At 41.7% G+C, this 22522-nt stretch overlaps 1 protein-coding gene across 2 annotated transcripts in view; it reads right to left on the bottom strand.

Moving 5' to 3' along the window:
- Window positions 1–22522, bottom strand: part of LOC133469753 (C-terminal-binding protein 2) — a 68902-nt gene that overhangs the window by 33005 nt on the left and 13375 nt on the right. The window contains exon 2 of one of the 2 annotated variants that reach the window (XM_061757234.1): window positions 1602–1826. The exons of the other annotated variant lie outside the window; for it this stretch is intronic. Coding sequence (XP_061613218.1) covers window positions 1602–1659 — 58 coding nt within the window. The 5' untranslated portion in view covers window positions 1660–1826. The remainder of the gene's footprint in view (window positions 1–1601; window positions 1827–22522) is intronic. 2 annotated transcript variants of the gene reach the window in all.

Here is a 22522-nt window from a genome sequence, read left to right as displayed (position 1 = left end):
ACAGAAGAGGGGGCGAGGCTACGTGAGAGGGAGAGAAAACCACAAGCAACAATGCCAGAGTCACGCGCATGAAGCTAATCTGATGTTCGAGCCGAGCCCCAGTGGTGGTAAAGAAACCAACAATATCTTTATTAAGTTACTGTGTGGAAAGAAAAGGTCATTATAATAATCAATGAATTCAGCATGGAACCTCCAAAGTTTGACATGATTTCCGATTTTCATTTCAAAACATTTTTTACAATGTGTTTCTCCCAAAACAGTTTGTCTAATATTTTTGTATTTTGGGCAAATATTTTGAACAATAGTTTTGTATTGTTTTTAATATTCAACATTTGAGTATTTTTTGTGTGTCCCATGAATTCTTTTGTAAAATATTTTGTATTATTGTTTAATATGTTTTTTCTTCTAATATTATTATCTACCATATTTGTACTTTTATTATAATATTTTTGTATTTTTCTGTAATACCTGTGTATTTTCTTCTCGTGTCTCGTCGCATTGTTTTGCAATCTTGGGGAATTTTTCACGTACTGTTTTGGTATATTATTATTGCCTAATATTTTTGCATTTTTCTTGATATTTTAGTCGAATATTTTGCACTTGTAATATTTTTGTATTTTTCTGTGATATCTGTATTTTTCCATGTCACACTTTTGTCTCATAGTTCGTATTATTGTCTACTATTTTTGCAATTTTCCTGCAATATTTAATTCTAAAATTTTGCACTTTTAATATTTAAGTATTTTTCTGTAATATCTTTTCACATTTTTTTCTTCTAGTATTAATGCATTATTTTGTAATATTTTTGTATTGTCCATATCATTTTTCTGTCTAATATTTAGTATTATTGTCTACTCACTTAGGCCTAGTGTATTTTGGAAGCCATGATGGTGGTAATTTAAGAGCGAAGTATTTACTTAGGTGGTACCTGGGGCAAAAAGATCCCAACACCTAGCTTCGGTATTTTCCAAAAGGGGAAAGGATACTTTCCTAGACTGATAAAAGCATTCTGTCCAACGAAACAGACCGAAACAGCGGGGAAGAAAAGAGAAGGCAGCGGTTGCGTTGCGGACGTGTTTTCAAAGACAGCGCTGCCCATTTTGCTCTTGAAAGAGACTGCGAAAGCGAAGCGCGTCCGTCGCTCCTTCATCTGCTCTTCATCCGCCTGCCAACGGTGCCAACCTGGATCAGGATGAGTCACGCCAGAGAGGATTTTTACCCTTACGCCAGAGACAATAAGCGATCAGCGCCTTGCTCTGTGTTTGTTTTCTCATTGTGCCGAGATTGTCGCCATGGCAGCGTTATCGTAACACTACATGCAATCGGTGGGAGAACTTTGTTTTTGTTCTTTTTTACTCCACTAGACCTTCTGTTAGGAAAGGAACGGAAAAGGTCAGTGTTGCCAACTTCATTATTTGGCCGCTACATTTAGAGACTTTTCAGACACCTGTAGCGTTTTTGCTCTGGCACCGAGATACAACTTCCTGTGTAGGCGTTCGTGTACTGCAATCGCTACGATGAGACGGAAAACCCGAGTCACGGACTCATTGAAGAAAGCGTGTAATCGCTGATGGAAGGAACGGTAGCCCTCGGATGCTTACCTTCACAGATCCGGTCAAGCCGCTGCCTCTTGACTTTGTGTTTGTCGGTGAGGGACATGGCCTCCAAAAAGGACGTCTCGGCTCAACGGGCTGCAGGTGGGGGTGTGGGGGGGCGGGGGGTGGGGGGGCGGGGGCAATTAGGGTTTATGACCACTGACAAGGTTCAGGCGCCTCTAGTGCACTGTCGGCACTGCTCCCCGGGGCATAACGCCTCGGCACATACACCTGAAGCAGAAAAAAAAACAAAAAACGCATTGTACTTTTCAGACCACTTATTAGGTAAATAAGTAGTGCATTCCATTTTGTCTTCATTTGATCAACAAATCAGTTCAACAATATCAGCAAGCATCTTAGTGATGAAGCCATCGGTTGATTAAGCTTTGTCAACAAATTCAATTAATTTTGGGGATTCAAAAAAAAAGGAAAATCAAGGAAATGTTGAAATACAGCATGTTAAAAACACAAAAAAAGGAGTCTGTACAGTGGAATCCCGCTCCCACAAATAGCAAAAATATCCGGGTAATTATATAATTGAAAATAAAAATTAAGTAACTGACACCCATTAGAATTTCATTGAAAAGAAAAAAAAATTAACCCCAAAAAATTGTTGAAAAAGTGGGGATAAACCGCCAATAAGCATTTTCGGGGTTGCCCATCCCCCCCCCCCCCCCAAAAAAAGAGAAAACAAAAAGAAAAAAGTTTGGGAAAAAGGGAAACAAATTGAAGAAAATATTCAAACAATCAGCAAATAGGTGAATCCACGGGTGGCGAACCCCAAGTATGAGGGGTCCACAGTATTTTTATTTCAAATGTTTCTTTCTACCATTTGGGTTTTTTTTCATCAAATATTTTTTTGTGTTTGCTATTTTTGCATTTTTTCTAACATTTGTGCATTTGTGTGCCTTTTTGTAACATTGCATATTTGTAATGAAATATTTTTGGTTTTGTCCAATATATCTGTTTTACCATCTGTCTTGTTTCTTTTTCATATTTTTTCAAAACCTTTTGTCATTATTCATAATTTCTGTGCATTTCACAATTTTTTTTTTTTCAAAATAATTGTATTTTATGTCAAGTTTTCAAATAATTGTCATCAATGCTTGTTTTTTATTATTATTGTTCTTCTTCTTCTTATTATTATTATTATTATTTATAATTAAAATGTTTTGTATTTGTTCTAATATTTGTGTTTTCCATCTTTCATCTTTTTTTTATTTTTTCCCAATTTGTTTGATTGAGTGTATTCTTCCTGCAATACTTGTGTATTTTTAAAATATTTGTTTTTCATGTAATATAGTTTGTATTTTTGTCTTTATTAGTTATTATTATTATTTTTATATTTTGTTGAACTATTTTTGTGATTTTATTTCCATCTAATATTGCTTTTGTTCTATTTCCTAATGATTGTTTTTCCAATATTCATGTTTTTTTCCATTAAAAGTTTTTATTTAATTTTTTGCCATTTTTTTTTTTTTACATACGTATTTCTTTTAAACATGTATTTTTTGTGCAATACCTTTTTTTTTTTTTTTTTTTGCAACTTTCTAGTAGTATTTTAGTGTTTTTCTTCTAATTTTCTTCTAATCATATTTGGGCTTTTTCCCACTATGTTATTGCTATGGTGCAAAGATACAGCATTGTGTCAAGAATGTACTTGTAACTAACACGGTAATCAGTCAAAGTCATGCACTTAGTGAAGAGAGCAGGTAGGATTCGAGATGCATCGAGAGAAAATCTGGTCAATATTGCAACGTTAGTCGTTAATCCTAAAAGAACACACAGCCTGAAAGAAAGAGGGCGATGTAACAACACATTGAGCCCAGTAGAGGGTAGCTGTAAAGCAACTCACAGAGTGTAACTCAATCTCGGAGGAATCAATGCCCTTTTCTTTTTCCTTTAACGACTTTAAACAGGAATTCCCGCAGAGGGAAAATGCATCTTATTTGCTAATCGCCGGCACGCATCGCAGGCAATGGTGCACAAATGTGTTGTTGTTCGAGAGAAACCCAAAAAGCGAGACGAGCTGGGTTTTTTACCTTCTCACTGGCACAAGTACACTGCAAGTGCAGCAGAAAAATAAACACGCAAAAAGGATTAATTGTTGCGCTAAAAAACTGCTTGTTCAGTACCAGAGGCAGCCTTTCTCCCTCCTGCCGACTCCACAGACGTTTTTGTCTGATGTAAGCATGCAAGCAAGCTACACAAATAAAACATTGAAAAACATTTCTTGCCTGAGGTCTTTAAAGTCCTCTGTGAAGGGAAGTAGTCCAAAAACGGAAACATCAAATTGTTTACAATGGAAACGAAACACAAGAAGTTAAGGTAGCCAACTGCCGGCTAAGGTAGCCAACTGGCGGTTATAACCCTCACAACTTTTCTAGCAACAGACTTTTTTGGCGACAGTTCTTGCCAGGGGCAAAGCACCAGATTGTGGGCGTAATCATACATACAGCACCTTCATAGAGGGCCCCCTCCATGAAGGGAGTGGGGGCTTTAATATTTATTTTATGTCAAAAGTGCACACTGGCCACGGTTTTTGCGTGATTCACAACATCCTGTTTCTGCCAAAAGTCTTTCGGTGGGCAAAAATGACAAGCACCATCTCAAACCAAATCAAGCAGAAGTTTAATTGGATGTAATAATTGTGAAGCTGATATATTAAAAAAAAAGGGTCCTATGTCTTAAATGTAACTTGGCTTGTTGTGATGCTTTTGATTGAAATAACTTTGATTTCAGTAAATATGACTTCCCAATGCCGCCAATTCGGTAAATGACTATTTTCGGTTCTTTCAAACATGTCTAATGTCTTGCATAATCATTTGGAACAGTGCGTTATAAGTTTTTTTTATTTTTCAAAAAATATTTTTCATTGGGAGGTTTGTTCAAAAACATTTGAATTAAATTCTGACGGTTGATGACTTGAAAATTATTGCAACTATCATTTGTATCAACTATTTAGGAAACTCAGAAAAAAAATATCAGATGCATAATCATTCGGAACAATGCAGCGAACCTTTCGGGACAATTTTGAGCACCATCAAAACGCTCGGTAGTAGCAGGTTCGCAGATTCTTGAACATTTGGCCGTAAGTGGCAGAGATGTATGAAATGTCTGAAAACAAGTACGTTGGATGACTGGCCACGCTGGTCGTCCGTCAGCAAGGGATTTGGGGGCGAAGCGGTGGTTTCAATTAGCCACGGGCTGAAACACTTACCGCCGTGATTAGTCGATTAATGGATTTAGCAGTAGACGGGTACTTGACAGGTGATCGATCGCCAATGTTGCTTGTGGTCGTTTAACTGAGTGCTAGTGAAACGAGCTTGCGGCTCTTTGGTCGGTGATCCAAACCCCCTTGACATTTCTGATATTAAAGAACCATCAAAAGACTTGGCCGTCGCAGGATCATAAACGCAAAACATTTGGGGAAATATGTCTGTCAGATTCTGGACAATCGCCCACCATGGTTGTCCCACTTCGTTACCAGAGTGATGAAGGGGCTGGTACCAATTAGCCTCCTGAAACACTTAGCAGTCTCATTAGTCGATTAATGGATTAGCAGCAGACGAATACTTGAAAAGTGATTGATCACCGTTGTTGCTTGTGGTCGTTTAACTGAGTTCTAGTGAACTGCGCTACGAGGATTTGGACTAAAACACAAAAATGCGAAGAACCTAGGATTGGGCGATTAATGGATTTTATCAATGAATTCAAGTTTATTTCTCAGGAAGATTTAATGTTGTTGTTTTTTTTCCGCAGCTTCCGTAGTTCAAAGTTCATCCCCGCTGACATGCACTGCTTCTACTAACAACATGGCCGCAAACAGAGAGGAGCTAGTTTACAAATGCAGTCAGTGGTGCCAATTTAGGTATTTAGTCAATATATTTAGCAACTCATTCGACCACTCTAGCGACTGTTTTTCAACGAGTGAATTTAATTCCTGCTTAGAAACAGACATGACCGGAATCTTTGTCACATTGTTTTCTATATGACAAGAAAGGAACCCAGTGGGAGGTAATCACAGACTCAATGGCGCTAAACACCACCAAAGACACGCTGCCCTATGAATCGTGTTTACGCACGTTTTACCAAAAGGGAGTATTTTTTGTTTTTATTATCTGTAAGGGACAAAAATGTCTCTTGGTTCTGTGGAAGTGGATACAAGTTAATGCTGGAAATAAAAACTGTCAGAGCTTTAGTATCAGGATACATATAAAAAAAATAATAAAAAAAATTAAAAAAAATAGAAGTTTTCATTTGCTAACCCATAAGCACAGAGGAAAACAATTGAATTAGATTGTAATGGTAAAAAAAAAAAAAAGAACCCGAAGCCAACTTAATCCATTTTTGTTTGTGCCATCCATCTTCCAACCGAGAGGCAAATACCGACCGATTCGAATTAACCTGGACTAGCCTGTTACAAAGACAAACCGTCCAAGTGAGAGTACGCGCAGCGGGCGTCTCTGGATGCAACTTAATTATTCAAAAGGTCACGGCCACCTGTGCGAGGCCGACGCTCAGTTGCTGCGAGAGAGGCAAAACGGCAAAGGAAGTCATTTGGAGGACTCATCAATTTCACCCTCAAACGCATCCAGAGTTAATTGGCCACAATTAATTAGCTGACATTAAGCCACGGGAGATGTGGGGGGCTCCTTCCAATAAATCTCGGGATGGAAGGTGACGGAGGAGACATTCGCGCCGATGCACCAATAGCAATACATCTCCACGAGTGTCAGTCAAATGTCGCAATGCTGAGATTTACTCCATCTGACGCCCGAGTGACGGATGAGTCCGGAAAATCTATACCGCCTCCTATTTACATTCAAAACCATGAGCCTCAGAATATTTGTTAGATCTTGAAAAAAAATGACAAAACAACAATGTTGAGATGCAACAAGCCACCAAAATTAGGGATGTCCCAATCTCATTTTCTTTCTCTCTTTTTTTTTGCACCAAGAGTCTGAGTCACTTGATTTAGAGTATCTGGAGATATATATCAAATATCAGAAATTCCATTTAGTGCAGTAATAAAATACAGATCTTAATTGGTCAATGAATTCATTTCACACAGTGCAAAGTTGTAGAAGTAAAACTAGAGTGGCTAACTTCACTGCGAAGGTACCGTAGCTCCAAAAAGATTTGGGAGAGGTGGACAAATTTCCTTATATTCCGACTACAAGTTCAGGAAAGCTTTTCAACATTTGTCGGAAAAAATAAAAAAGGGAATTTCTCAACCTCAACGCTGAACTGACTAACTTCTAATCTTTTTCATCATCCATTCGGCAAAGTTTTATCACTGACAGAGCTTTTTAGACGATTTGAATGTCAAGATTTTTGGCAATTAAATTGGGATGAAATCTGCAACAGCTGCAGCAGCACTGGGGGCGGCAGCAGCGGACACGTTATTGTTCATCTTGACACAACACTAATTTGAGACTTTAAAGCTCTCGAAAGATTAAAATGAAGTCGGATTAGAGGGGTGAGATCTTTCACGCAGAGCGGTTCAATGGGTTGAATATTAGGCAACTGCAAATGCTTAACGCAGTAAAATAACTGTAAAAAAAAGTTCATTAATTAACACAACCAAAGTGAAGGACTGCAATCAATCATCACATGACAAATGATCTACAAAAATATGTGTGCAGTGTTTTTGAGGGAAAGCATTGCCTCAGGATGATCGTGAATGTGAATTCAAGGATTTTTTTTTATATGCACTGGACGGCTGGATGGGAAGATTATCCGTTTATTTTTAGTAAGCTAACAAGTTTCATCACTTACACAAAATATTTTCTCAATCGACACTACAAACGTTTTGATGATGCTCTAAAAAGAAAATGTAAAGGACACATTGAAAAGATGACGTTAGATAACGCTCAGCAGACGCCGAAGAAGAAATTTGAGGCGCAGCAAATATTACAGTAATCCGACATTGTGCGGCAAGAGTTTGTTGAAAAGCTCAGCAGGCCTCTGAGGCAGAGATGCCGATGCCAGCCTCCTTAAAAGCACAACAGCAGATCAAATGTGTCTCAGTCGGATGTTATAAAATGGGAACGCTTCAAAGAAGAAGAAACAAACAAATGGGAACGCTTCAAAGAAGAAACAAAACACCTATCGTCAAACATTTTTTTAGTTAGTCTGAGTCTCTGCGTCTTTAAAACTTGGTCTTGACTTGCTCTCAACCCTTAAAAATGTCGGTCTTAACTGTCCAGGTTCCTAAAAGTCTCAGTCTTAAATTGGTCTACTCTCAACCCAACTCCCGCCCTTGGTCTCAGATCCTCAAAGTCTTGATCACGACTTTGTCTTGGGTTCTTACAGTCTCACTCTTGAATTGGTCTTGATTCCTTAAAGTCTTGTAATCCTGACTTGGTCTCAACCCTTCCAAATCTCTGTCTTGACTTAGTCTCGGTTCCTTAAAGTGTCAGTTTTGACTTGGTCTCAACACATCAAAGTCTTGGTCTTGACTTGGGCTTAACCTTTGAAAATATCGGTCTTCACTGGGTCTCAAAGTCTCTAGCAGGTAACCCTTCAGTCAAAGCACAGTTTGAACAATGGCGGTAATCCCCCCCCCACCCCCTTGTCCAGATACTGGAGTTCCTCCAGATGTAAATCTCCCAGTGCTGTGCCAAAACAAAGAAAGAGAAAACAGGAAGGTGTGGTCACCAGGCAACACCAGCTCGGCTCATCTATTAATATCCCACTTTTTACATGCCCGGTTCCTTGTCCCCCTCCTCCCCCGGGCACCGTAAAGTGTGATTTCCATGCTCCAAATGAGGTCCGCGATATGCGTGGGCAGGTGACAGCTTGACGCAATTATAATTAGCTGGAAAAGCGTGCCAAAAAAATGCTTCCCACTTGCAGAACTTGCGCAATCAGGAACGATCTTTGCATTTAAGAAAGATACTGTGTTCCACTGAGCGCAATTTACATCCAATCAATACGCTCGCAAAGTTCCAGCAGGCGAGGTTATCTGTGTACAGCAGAAGCCGGAGCAAAAAATAAATAAATCAATCAATCAAATAAAATCACAGAACAGAAAAAAAAAAAAAAAAGAGCCTGCACCGTGCCAACCTGGTGAGCACAGGGAAGGCATGGCGCTACCATCTACCCTAAAAGCGAGAAGCCAAGCTCAGACCAGCTGCCTGGTCCCAACTCAGTTCCCTTTGCATCCATCCATCCATTTTCTGAGCCGCTTCTCCTCACTAGGGTTGCGGGCGTGCTGGAGCCTATCCCAGCTGTCATCGGGCAGGAGGCGGGGTACACCCTGAACTGGTTGCCAGCCAATCGCAGGGCACATACAAACAAACAACCATTCGCACTCACAGTCACACCTACGGGCAATTTAGAGTCTCCAATTTATGCATGTTTTTTGGGATGTGGGAGGAAACCGGAGTGCCCGGAGAAAAGCCACGCAGGCACGGGGAGAACATGCAAACTCCACACAGTCGGGGCCGGGGATTGAACCCGGGTCCTCAGAACTGTGAGGCTGACGCTCTAACCAGTCATCCACCGTGCCACTCCCTTTGCATCCTTCCAGAAAAAGATTCGCACTCCAGAAATTGAGGTGCTTCCACTCTATGCCTAACCGTCCCCCCTGGAATGTGCCCACAAACTCCCCGCAAGATGGTTGGGACAGCCTGTGCTGCTATACACGGGCTTTGCATTGGGAGTGGGCCAATTCAAACAATGTGCTGATAGAGTCCAGAGTACAAGCGGTGAACCGAGCTGCAAACCACAGATGAGGACTCACGCAGCCGGGAATGCTTAAAAGGATAATACCAGGTTGTTCAAAGGTTGGGTTTTCCTCCTGTAACTTGGCAATTAGAATAACATGGCAAGTTCATAACCTTCGACTAAACGTGGCCGGTTATTTAACCAACAAAGACAATTTGTTCCGGGAACCTGTTGCTTGGATTTGAATCTTCCACGTAGGAAATTCCCAGGGTCACTGTCATAAAACTTCGAAAACAGCGTAAAGGGAATCCCGAGATACGAGGATTTCGAGATTACCAAATGTGTCCAGTGAACTAGTTTGCGCACTGGCATAAGAATATGCGGTCACGTGGCACATGGCACACTCAACTGCAGTTAGTTAGAGCTCTCAGTGCCATGAGGCACACATAGGCCGCAATTGCGGTTTCTGTAATCTGTAAAGTACTAACCGGGACCGACCCTGATTAGCTTCCGAGATCGGGTACTCCCAGGGTACCGCGCGGGGCACTCAATTACAGTACTGACTTTTTTCTATTTGATTATTTTCGATTCATTGTGGAATAGTGTTTTTCCATACAATTTTCTACTGTAATTTTAACTTTACCACTACATTTAGTGGTAGTTAACGCATTTATATTACATATATTGTTTCTACGCGTTTATTAATTCTAGTTATGTCGCCGCCGAAAGGAACCTAACTCCTTTGTAAAGCGAGGAACCCCTGTACAGGTTAAACTTTAAGGTAGCATTTTAGCATATGCGTTTACTGTTCGCAAGTGCAGAAAAGCTTTTGTCTCCTAAACCCTGCACCAGATTTACACCAGAGTCCTAGTATTCCGCTATTCCCTTTCGCACAGCCGCCGTTCTACTCTGAAAACTGGTCTCCCATCTATTTCAGGGACGAGTGTAAAAGGGGTTAAAAGTAACTGCTGACACAGAGAAATTGTAGACAATCAACCTCCCATCAAAGTTGTTCTATCAAATGTCTTCATACATATCCACACTGACTGGCTACAACTTTATGAACACCAGCACAATCTGACTGCATGTATCCAATTTAAATTAAACAATAGCTAAGACAGAGATAAAAAGTTTTCATGTTGACACTCCCAGAATTGCTGTGATAGTCTTTAGATGTCACTGTACCCTGCAAGGATTTGAAGACACCCTGTGCTGAATGCAGAAGGAGAGGACAAGGACATGACACCCAAGAGTCCGGGGCAATGTTGGGGGTGAATGGTCCACACTTAACAAAGATGACATTTTTTTTCCCCCACATTCTTTTTCCAGTCAATGACTTGAACCAGGATCCCTATGGTAGCAAGCGGAGATCTAAACCACGGCTGGTTTAGAGAGGTTCGAACCGGGACAATGTGAATTGGAGTCATTGTCTTAGACCACTTGACCAGCTTCGGCTGCTCAGTAGGAATTGGCAGTGTTGGGATTTGAACCCACGCCTCTTAAGAGAGTAGAACCTTAATTGAGGGCTTTAGGTCGCTCAGCCACACTACCAGCCTCAGATTTCAGTTTTATCAGTTTATTTCAGTGTGGTTTTCAATAATTTCATCCTTGTGTGTAAGCAGTAAGTGTGTGAAAGGTTTTCTACAGAGACAGGTGATTAAGCTCTTGCTACTACACTGTCTCCGCTTGAACTGGAACTTTGCCTTAAAAAGTCTTTTTTCACTTTAGCTGGCTGCATTTGAGAGAAACACTAGCTTTTTAGTCCAACCCCTGCTGATGACCATGGGCTTACAAGACAAGGTTGCCCCTCCTTGCTCATCTTTGTTCTCCCTCTACCACATGGTCCTATCATCTCAGGTTCGACTAATCCACCAGGCTTCAAGTCACCAGCACTAACACACACATTCGCACTGCTCACTCAATTAATCCTGGTCCAACCTTGGAGCTGGAAGATAAATGGTGTGGCGTCTCAGCGGGCTTTTTTTTCACGCAAAGCCGTACTCCTTGTTCGCTAAATGTAGAACAGCTCTCTGGAGGACGGCTAGCCCTTCCGTCACCAATCCAAAGTGCTCCGACACTAAAAGATGACTGCCAGGAACAGGTTGGCGCAGCGTTTTTTTCCGCCTTTTGGCCGTGTTGCTGTCCTGTACAAAATAGTTAAGCCAAGCCTCTGAGATAGTATCAGGGCTGTCATAGGAGGGAAGATATCTGTATGTAAGGGAAATGCAGAGCCTGAGATGTAGAGTTTAACGCTTGACACCCAATTCTTTTGTTTCACTTTGTCTGACATATTAACCAGGAAGTATTATAGCTATATATTGCATATTACACCTCCAATCGTCCCCCTTTGTAACCGGGCACAGACGGATAAAGTCCAGGTCTTCTGTTATGGCTCCGATACCCCAATTTTGCAGGATCCCCGGTCCTTGATTCATTATTTGCTCGTGAAGAATTCAATCAATTGTGTGGAACTGATTGTGTTGGGGCTGCATGGTGGACGAGTGGTTAGCACATCTGGGGCTAATGTTTTAACCATTCGACCACTGTGCTGCCCATTCCGGAAATTTGTACATTTAATAAATAAATAAATAAAAAGAATCACCCAAACAGAGGCCGTTTACGGTCATCTGCATTCCTGAAGTCAGCCAACCCTCCAGGACACCTGCATCGTTGGCCACCTTGATTTTGTTAATATCTTATTCATTGATCGCTATTTTTCCTGCATATAGTAAACCATTGATACTACATCGGAAGGGCAGCTAGCCGGGAAAAAGGCAGGAAAAGATTAAATGACAATGTTGGCGTTACCGTGACGGCAGTTGTAGTCAATTTCCCGAGGCCGTCCAAGCAGAAAGCCTGTCGTAAATCGTGCCAATGAGCCATCTTATCTGGACAGACATGACAATCCTTTTAACACTTGACACCTCCTGCTACAGATAATGGTCTCTCCCATCGAAGAACACTGTACCCGGCTACCTTTCATTTTCTTTTAAAGATGCCACTTGAGTCCAGAGGGGCTGGGATGCAGGTGTTACAGTTACAAGTGAAAAATGACCGCCGGAGTGCACTCGGCCTGCCGGATTAACTGCAGAGTGAAACAAAAGTGCTGATGGGGAACAAAAGAATAAAAACAGCTATTCATCACCGTCAAACCAATGCGCTTCTCAAACTGCACTGCTTGAGTTATTTTGCAACGGTGCCGTGGTGGCAGCTGCGGAGATAAAGACGCCTTGAACCTCAGATTGATTCCAATGCGCCCACATCCTCTGCATCCAAACAGGGAGCGTGTTCTGTCTCCTAAGTGATCATTTTTTCAATTTTCTGAAACAAATGCAATCCACCCCCACCGCCCAAAAAAACCCAACATCATTTCTGCTGCGTGTTTTTGCTGAGACGGCATTTCCGCGCAGCCGGGGGTATTAGTACGGAAATTAATTCACTTTTTACACAAGTGGCTCATTTCTAGCGCTTTGCTTGATTTTTAATGCTGGGCTTGCATAGGATGAGAGGAAACAAGGCTTTAAATGAATGTCGGGTCAACAATTAATTATTGTAATTAATTAGTGTAACTGACCATTGACAAGTATTGCAATTCGAGACTAGTTGGGTGCAGAAATTGGGTTGCAAAGTCAATCAAAACAGAATGTACACATTACGTAGCGCTTCGAACAAGATATAATGCTTATGTTCGTAAGCGAAATTTGGTGTGAAACCATTCATTACTGTTGTCACGGTACCGGAATTCTGACTTTGATACTCTATCTATCCATCTATCCCTCCATCCATACCTGCATAAAGTACCTCCATATCCATACTGAAACGATACAGAGGCAAAAACTAAAACATCAGAAAAAGCAGAAATATCATACAGGAGCTGACAAAACATGGAACTTCAAATTCTTGTATTTTTTTTTTTTTAATTAATTCCAAATAATATGGCAGTGAAGGATATTCATTGGTTCAACGAAATTAATGATTTGGTTGTATATTTTGCTGCTTAAATATACTGTACAATGTTAGATTCTCCTTGTTTTAAGTGTCAGGCTCATACAGTAAACTTGACCTTTGTGTTTTAACATGTTGTGGATGTGACTTGTTTTTCCCTCCCAATGCTTCTTCAGGTACTGCTGAATAAAGTACACTACAGTCTACTACAGTGCACTCATCTGGCATACAGTCTTCCCACACACAAATAGTGTACATATTTTAAAGGCGTGACTAATAAACAGCTTGAAGAAAACACAATTAGCGTGTACTGCTTAGAAGTACTGGTACAACAACTACGTGGTATCGTTGTCGTTCTGATGGCGAGGATTCCCGGTACTTTTGTAGCGCAACCTTACATGGAAAATCCACAAGTAGTGCAATTCAAGCCCAACTACTATGCCACGTGTGACTTCATCAAACAACTTATTAGCTAATTGATTCGCTAAGTGCAATCTTGTTCTGTTTCTCCCTCATATCAAAGTGAATTTGAACCACAACAACTTGCTGTGTAGACACAATTTAAATGTATCCAATTCGTTTTGTGTGAAGAGGTCACATACACACGTGGACGTTGTTGTGTTAAAATAGCGAAACGCGGCCTCCTCCCAGGCCAAATCGCCCCCTCGCAGACACACATGGCTGTAGATGAGACGCCATTAACATGGAAGAATCACGCGGACTGATTAAAAGACACAATGAGCGCCTCAGGCTTGAGGTCACTTGTGTTGTCTGAGTAGTGGTGTTGTTATATACATATATATATATACTTCTCGCTTCCCATTTAGGCAGCAAACTAGTTGTGAATGGTTCCACACGCGCCTTGCTTTTGAGAATGAACATGTTATCATTGTTGGAACTGCTATGGAATGCACAAGTCCTGTTTTGATCCCCTCTGCCAACCATTTAGTCAGCAAAAAAAGTCGGGCCTGAATTGCTGTACTAGTGAATGGTTCAGCAGCAACCATGCGTTCTAGTATTAGCATCGCATGTTGTTGGACCTGCTACACAAAATGTACATCCTGTTTTCAGTTCAACTGCCACCCATTTAGTCAGCAAAAAAAAAAAAAAAAAAAAAAAAAAAAAGTCAGGTCTGAATTGCTGTACTTGTGAATGGCTCCGCAGCAACCCAGCATTCTAGCATCCACATTTCATGTTATCGGAATCACTCCGGAACATGTATTGACAGTTATTTTTTCATATGCCACCCAATTAGACAGCAAACTAGTCAGGCCTGAATTACAATACTTGTGAATGGTTCCACAGCAACCCTACTATCGGAATCACTCTGGAACATTTTCTTACTGATTTGAGTTCATATGCCACCCATTTAGGCAGCAAACTCGTGGGGCCTGAATTGTAATGGTTCCATAACAACCTTGCTTTCTAGCATTAGCATGAAATCCGTTTTTAGTTCCTCTGCAGCCCCTCTAGGCAGCAAACAGATGTCTTCATATTACCAAAACCCACGTGGCTGCTCTAACCGACTGTCCTTAGTTGGCCTCTATTTCAACTTCGTCACAAAGTATGTTTTCTCTGATACAGTACAACATGTTTCTCGGCGCCAAGTAGCTGCGCACTCCTACAGCGATACCAACAAACATGACCTCCTCCTTCTTGTAGTTGGACTCCCACTCACCTCTACCTGGCTCACTCTGTGCAGAACCCTCTGACCCGAACAGCGTGTTTACACCAACACTACTCATGTTCAAAGTAACAAAATTCAACTTAAGTTGTCCATCTTTTACAGCAGTCTGAAGTAAACTAGGCAATCCCATAGACAACAATTAAACCGAAATACTGTTGTTTATAATAGTTTCATTTGTACTGTGTGCAGTTAAATTTTTCATTTATGCTTTGATGATTTTAACCCATTCACTGCTGTGGACATTTAAATTTGTCAACGGGACTCTAACAGTTTACTGCCACCAACACAAATATTCATCAATTAAATTTTTCAATGGGTAGGCATAGAAAAGAGGTTTGAGTTGAAAGATGAAGGTTCGAAGGTGAATCTCGGCTCGTCACGTGGAATAGGAGGAAGAGAAATGCCAACACTTTGGAAGTTGGACAAGGGGGTCTGTATATTTATGTAAACCGATCGTAAGAAAACAGGACGTAGTTAATGGAGTGAATCATGAACGGCATGTAAAAATGCCACTGACGTTTAACGGAGTCAGTGTCACTTACGGTGCAGTTCCTAGTTTTACATCTGTAAATTAATGATTCTTTTGCCATCAAAAGAGCTTTCTCAGTCTTGTTTTTGTTGTTTTATAGCTTGAGGTGTACCAAAAGCAAAAAAAAATATTAGCGTCAAATTCACTGTTCTGCTTGACGTTTTCACACAAAGCTCGTTTTCTCTGTCTTTTAGTAAAAACCTGGTGTTTTTGGTGAAACCAACCCATGTTCTACTGCTGATTAATAAAGAACGGAACAGGCTAGAAACAAACTTTTGTGGTGAAAGAAGAAGATGTCTACTCGTTTAGTAGGTTCAATGCTTTTATTGATACAGAAAATAATATATGAACTCTCTGGGATCTCGCAGCCTCGCAAAACTCGTAATATCTTCTGGGGTGTGACCCACCCCCCACCCCCCCGACCCCTCTGCCCCCATCCATCCATCCATCCATCTGCTCCCAGACTAAACTGCCCTCCACTCGCCACACACAGAGGGGCCGGATTAAATCAAGTGCACTGGAGAGCAGGGCCCCTATTACCCTTGCAGGAACCACTTCAGCGTCTGCTTTCCTAGCCAGCGTTTCTCCCCCTCCTTATTAGAAAAGCAGAAGGCTTAAGTCAGCCGGGAGGTCGGGGGTGGGCCTCGGGGCGGCCCCTTCGTGGGTGCGACCTCGAAGGGGTGAGGGTAGGACGTGACCGAGATGACCGCGATAACAGGAGGGCTTGTTTGGCCATTGTTTAACACCTGATCGAAAGCGGGATAGTAGGGGACACACTGCGCCACATTAAACGCGCTTGAATTATAGCGCAAAGCTAGCTGAATTAACTCCGTATATCAAGCTCGGTCGAAGGGGCCTGATCTGATCGGGGGGCTGGGGGAGTAGAGTAACCCAACATTTCTATCCCCCACCATTAAAGTTAACCGCTTCTCCCCTCTCTCTCTCTCTCCAGAGCAATAAAGCTGCCAAAAGGACGTCTGATTTATCCCGCACCCTGGTCTGGGCTTCTGTCCTAACTATCGCACGCCTCCAATTAATTTTTTTCCACCATCCCCTCTCTCCTAAATGTGATGAGATTGCGGCATACCAGGGCAGGGGGAGGTGGTGGTGTTTCACAAAAACTGCTGACTTGAGTTAATGCATAATTTCCTTAATAATGCCAAAACCTGCCTGTGAAAGCACAAAAAAAAAAAAAAAACATACAAAGTGCTTTCCCCTGCTGCAGATGTAATTAAAGAGTCCATCAAGGCAGCGTGTTATCAAACGTGTAAATGACAAGTGACTTAAGCAAACACAGCGGAGGCATCTTTGAGAGATGGCCGACACCGAATCCATTTGTCCGCCTACTCGCCGCCCACTCCTCGCCGCTTTTGTACCTTTCAACAGCGACGCCGCCAGTCAGACAAGTGTGAGGAAGACAGAGGCTGAAACTTCCAGCGACGGAACAGAAACGTTACATTCATTTAGACCCGGGAACAGCATGAAGGATCCGATTGGCTTTATTAAACGGCATAGCCGAGTGGCGCAGCTGGCGTGTTTTAGCGTGAAAGAGGTTTATTAGCCTCTGAAGTGGCAGAGACAATTCTTCTACACACCAAACCGAATATCTCCTCAAATAGTTCAAAACAATACAGAGATCGTGAGATGAAATTATATTAGAAGATAACACTGTTCATTACTTAATGGTTAGATTGGCGATATTATCTTTAAATACTTTTTATTTACTAAGTTTTCAATTTTTGGGGGTTTTTGATTTCTTTTCCCTTTACCAAAGCAAATGACATTATTGAAAACCAAGTTTCGCTTTTTATTTAGATTTTTTTCCTTTATTTATTTTTTCATTCCTGGGATTTTGTTTACCTCTCCTGATACCAATCGCGCTTTGAAACATTTTTTCAGTCAGTTTTAATTTTCAACATTAACTTGCAACAATTTACACAGCAATATTAATTTCTTAACAGATAATAAAATACGTGTTTCTTTTGGGGGGGAAACAACACACACAATCCTTACTAAATTAACGTTGTAAATGTTAACATCCCTGCAAGAAATTTTAATAAATGTTTTGTAAATTTGACATGTTGTTGTTGAGTGTTGTTAACAACCCTGCCAAATTTGAATGTTTAAAGAAAAATCAAGTAAATAAAATGAAAAAAATCAAGTAGTTCTTGCCCCTCTCAAACACTGTGGGCATGTCCGCTGAATGCGCTGAAACCATGCCCCGCTCAACTGTCAATCAAATCCCTCTGAAGAAAATGGATGCTACTTTGTCTAGCGTCTTTATTATGCCTACACATAATTACATGTTTGAGCTGTGCAAATATATCCGCTCAAAGTCTCCAGTGGCTGGATTATATCTCATCCGGGTCATCGCGGGGCTTTTGCATGTCGTGACAACGAGGCGCTTTGAAGCGGCCACGCCAGTGCGAAACCCCTGCCCACACGCTCGCTGTCACATCTGACTTTTTCTTTTTTTTTTTTTTTTTAAATCCACCCTGCTCGCTCTTCTGGGTGGCGTGCACACAATCAGGGCCAACAACGAGGTGCTCTTTTGATTGACTCTGTTATGGCCTTCTTGTCATTCGCAAAACAATGTGTAAAGGATTCTGTTCATATTGTCTGCTTCTTAGCAGAAATTAAAGGGTCTAATCAGTTGAAAAATGAGAATATCTACGAATCACATCATAAAAGCAATAAAATGGCTAATGGGAAAGTAGTAACTGGCATTTTTATAGGTTACAAAGCAGCAGTGCATTTTCTGAAGCCTAGTTGTGTCTGTGGTTTGAGGTTTTGTCTTATCTTTATTTTCTTTCAATATTAAGTGAATTATGGCTTGGAAATCAACTGAAACATGATGAAGCCTCATCTTTGAAAGCCGTGAGGAGCTTAGGTATTTTCCTCAAGTCACCCAATACTTTCAGTTTCCCTCCATGTTGATCATTGTGTCGGGAGCGTCGGCTCTACTCCCACGAGGTTGCCGCATGGATCCTCACTTTGTCTCGCACGGCTTTTGTGCTCGCTAAACAGAAAATATGCGAGCGAACCGACGCTCTTTTACAGACACACCCATACAAAACATCGCACGGGGTCCTAATGAGTCTCAGAAGCCGTGCTTTTGGAATTTCTCCCGCCTAATTTGGCATGCTTCACTTGAGCTCAGTCCTCTCCCTCGCGCTCCGCAGACCTCAAATCCAAAACGCCGAGGCCTAATGAAGCAGCACAAACAAAGGACAAACAAAACTTTGCGTCGCAAATATTGTTTTCTTGAGCTCCCAATTATCCTCAACATCAGTCCAAAAGCCAATCAGTCTGCTCGCGACGCACAATGCGCTCTGCTTAGGAGGCAAACTTGAACAAAACAATGGAGTCCATTCATTAATGTTTGTACTTTCCGCTCAAAAATCTTGTCTTGAAAATTGTCAGGATTTCATAAACTGCACAAAGGACTATGCTCTACTCTACTAGAACTACGCTCGCTAGTTGCCTGTAAAAGGGCATGAAGCTGAGGGTTACACAGGGTTACACGGTTTACTGCGTTTATTTATTTATTTTTGTCTGACTTTGTATATCAGACATAAAATATGCAAAAAAAAAAAAAAAAAGCATTGACAAATGTTAACGTTGAACATTTAGGAAAGTAGGACATAAAAACTAATTTCTTTGTAATAGTGACGGTCGGAACACAGGTCTAATGTGCCAGCTGTCTCCTACTGTGCAAGGACACAACAAAATAGCAACGTGATATATGATAACGATTTGTGTTATGATAAATTACCGTTGCGCCAAATACAGAAAAAGCATTTACGTTTTTGATGCTGGATGTAGGCATTTCCTTTATCTTTACATGAAGGGGAGACATAATTAAAATCAGACTTTTCTGAATATATATGAAAGTCCCTGTGTAAAAAGTGAAAATAAGTCTACTAAATTTGACACATCACAGTTTTGATAACAACCCTGCCAAACTGGAGTGATTGAAAAAATATCTATATCTAAGGTATCTAAAAATGAGGCTCCAAATTTGTGAAAAATACGTTGTCTAGCATATTTATTATGCCTACATATACTGTAATTACACGTTGGAGATGTTGTTTGCCACCTATCCCGGGTTGTCGCTGGGTGCCCTGGCAACGAGGCGCCCTAAAACAGCCATGCCAGCAAGAAACCGCTCTTCACAAATTTGCTGTTACGACAAACTCCCCCCGCCCTCTCGCTTCACACACTCGCTGCCGACAACGAGGCACTTTCAAGCGACCGCGCCAGTGGACTATCCAAAGTACTTTCGGTGTGAATGCATACTGTAGCTAGCTAGCTGAATGGACGTCGTAATTGCATCATAATCACTAAAATTCTAAACTAGTGTGGGAGGGGCGACTCAAGCCAGAGCCGAAGTGCGTTACTAGGCACCGTTTCAGCCACGGCCCAAAAAAATCAGGACAACTGAAATGGTGAACGGTTTAACACTATATTTCCACAACTCAATGCTATATACAGTTCTCAGTCTTTGCACGTGTTATGAGCAATTATCATGCATAAGGTATTTAGAAACAAATCTCTGAATTTACTTAACAGGGTCTTTAGAGCCATATGGCCAATAAAAAAGTTGTTTTTTTTTCTTTTATCGCATGGCAGCTGCAATGAAAGCCAACAGGGTCTCCATCCAACCACGAGGTCTTATCGCCAGTGCGGCTCAGCGGGAAGGATGTAAGCGCTACATCACCATTAGTGTCAAATACATGATCCGAGTGTGAAGTGAATACACTGGCTCACACTCACTCATTTCTCAGCTGACCGGCCTCCAGCAGGAGTGGTGACCCCGTGAAAGGGGGCCGGTCACACTCTCCGGACAGCAAATGGACTGAGGCCCGAGGCGGCTAACGGCATAATGAGGCCCGAGGCAGGCCGAGGCAGTCCGGAGTGACGGGGCGCTGGGGCGTGGAAGTTGGTAAAGGTGCTTACAGCGGTTGGGGGTGGGGTGGGGGTGTTACACACATGTACTCGCGGACCCACGTCTTTGGTATTCCAACACTGTCTCCTAGCTACTGATGGATGCAAGTGGGCGGAGAGCGAGCTGCCTCCTTGTGCCACTCGTGTCCCAAAGAATGTGTGGAGAATTCACATTTTCTTATTTGATACGATTGAACAAGACAGATAGCTTAGCGTGATATTGGAAACTTTTTTTAAATGTATCTCCAGGGTTAAAAACGTATCATCTACGTCCACACCAAGGCAATTTTATGGCAATTTTGAGGAGTGTCAATTATTTGCGGATATTTTCGATTTGCGATGCTTATCCCCCGCATTGTGTGTTTTGTGTTTTTAAATCGGAAAACAATTGAAATATTTTGTTTCATACAAAAATAAAAACAGTTGTGATTATTACAAATATACAAAGACCTACCTTTTCAATGACTGGTACCACTAAACGCATTTCCTTCACAGCATACATGGCATCTGTAAAGCTGAAATTGATTGGTCACTCTTATTTATGAATACAGTAAATCCTTGTTATTCGCGGGAGCTGCAGTACAAGCCCCGCCGCAAATAGCACAAATGTGTGAGTAGTTGACACCCGCCCGAAAAATACTAATTACCTGCATTAACAGTTTTAACTCTAAATATACCCCAAACTAAGAGTCCAAAACAAACATCATTTCAAAATAATCTTAAAACATTCATTACCCTTAAAAATAAATGATGATGATGATGATTTTATTCCAAAAAAAAAGCACTGGAAATGCGAGTACGCTTTCCAACTTGTAAAAATAACAATTACTACCTACAGATTAGGTTATTTTAGCACGTTACAGAAAGTTGAATGGTGAATAGCGAAGCTACAATAAATAAACGCTAGGCTAAAACTAGCATTTCAAAATGACTCAGTCGTTTTGTCACACTCTGTATGTATGCATCTGCTTCTTTGGCAGTACGTGGGAGTGCAGGCAGACTTTTCTGACAAGCTTCAAATGTGAGTTTTTACTGTGAGATCACATTGGCTCATCATGCAAGGCCTTGGAGCCTCGTGCTGTCGGCAAAAAAAAAAAAAGTTTAGCTTTCTTCCCCTTTTTCCCCTCCCCACTTTTTGACCTACATGAGCATGAGCGCGTGGCTATGAACTCTGTGTGAAAGCAAAGGGTGGTCCCGTCTGATTTGTGGATACACCTGGGATGTTGTGCGTCTTTGCGAACTTTCAGTTTTGTTGTGTTTTGTTTGAAGGGAAGTCATGAGAAGTGGACCCCACACAGGAACAAGAGCACAAAACACAAAGAGACCAGAGAGAGAGAGAGAGAGAGAGAGAGAGAGAGAGAGAGAGAGAGAGAGAGAGAGAGAGAGAGAGAGAGAGAGAGAGAGAGAGAGAGAGAGAGACAGTCTAGTCGGTCAGGCAGAAGTGGGCCAAGCTGGTGTTGCACTCAGGAGATGACACACATTCAAGTTTCTGACTGGACTCATTCTCTTAAAACAGACACACACACACACACACACACACAAAATCCCCTGGGTCTTACAAGCTGATGTTGTGCTACAGCTCACACATCAAGCTGACTATACAAGATGGAGAGGAGAAAGGTGCTAGCAATGTAATTGTTTTTTTTTTTCCCCTTTCTTTTTCTTTTTAGCAGTTTGATCAACTGTCGTATTTGCTCAAACAGCAGCCCCCGCCGGTGGGTTTAATTACCTTTACTACGACTGATATCACTGCATGTCATGCAAGATGCAGGGCTGCAGCTATCAAATATTTTTAGAATCGATTAATCTACTGAGACACAGTGGGCGACTGGTTGGCACATCTGCCTCACAGTTCTGGTGACCGGGGTTCAAAACCCGGCCCCGCCTGTGTGGAGTTTGCATGTTCTCCCCGTGCCTGGGTGGGTTTTCTCCGGGTACTCCAGTTTCCTCCCGCATCCCAAAAACATCTATGTTAGGTTGACTGGAGACTCTAAATTGCCCGTAGGTGTGAATGTGAGTTCCAATGGTTGTTCGTCTCTATGTGCCCTGCGATTGGCTGGCAACCGGTTCAGGGTGTACCCCGCCTCCCGCCCGAAGATAGCTGGGATAGGCTCCAGCAGCCCGCGACCCTAGTGAGGATAAGCG

Source organism: Phyllopteryx taeniolatus, chromosome 19 (assembly GCF_024500385.1).
Source record: "Phyllopteryx taeniolatus isolate TA_2022b chromosome 19, UOR_Ptae_1.2, whole genome shotgun sequence".
Taxonomy (NCBI): domain Eukaryota; kingdom Metazoa; phylum Chordata; class Actinopteri; order Syngnathiformes; family Syngnathidae; genus Phyllopteryx; species Phyllopteryx taeniolatus.
Note: the sequence above shows the minus strand (reverse complement) of the source record. Positions and strands in the feature narration are given on the sequence as shown.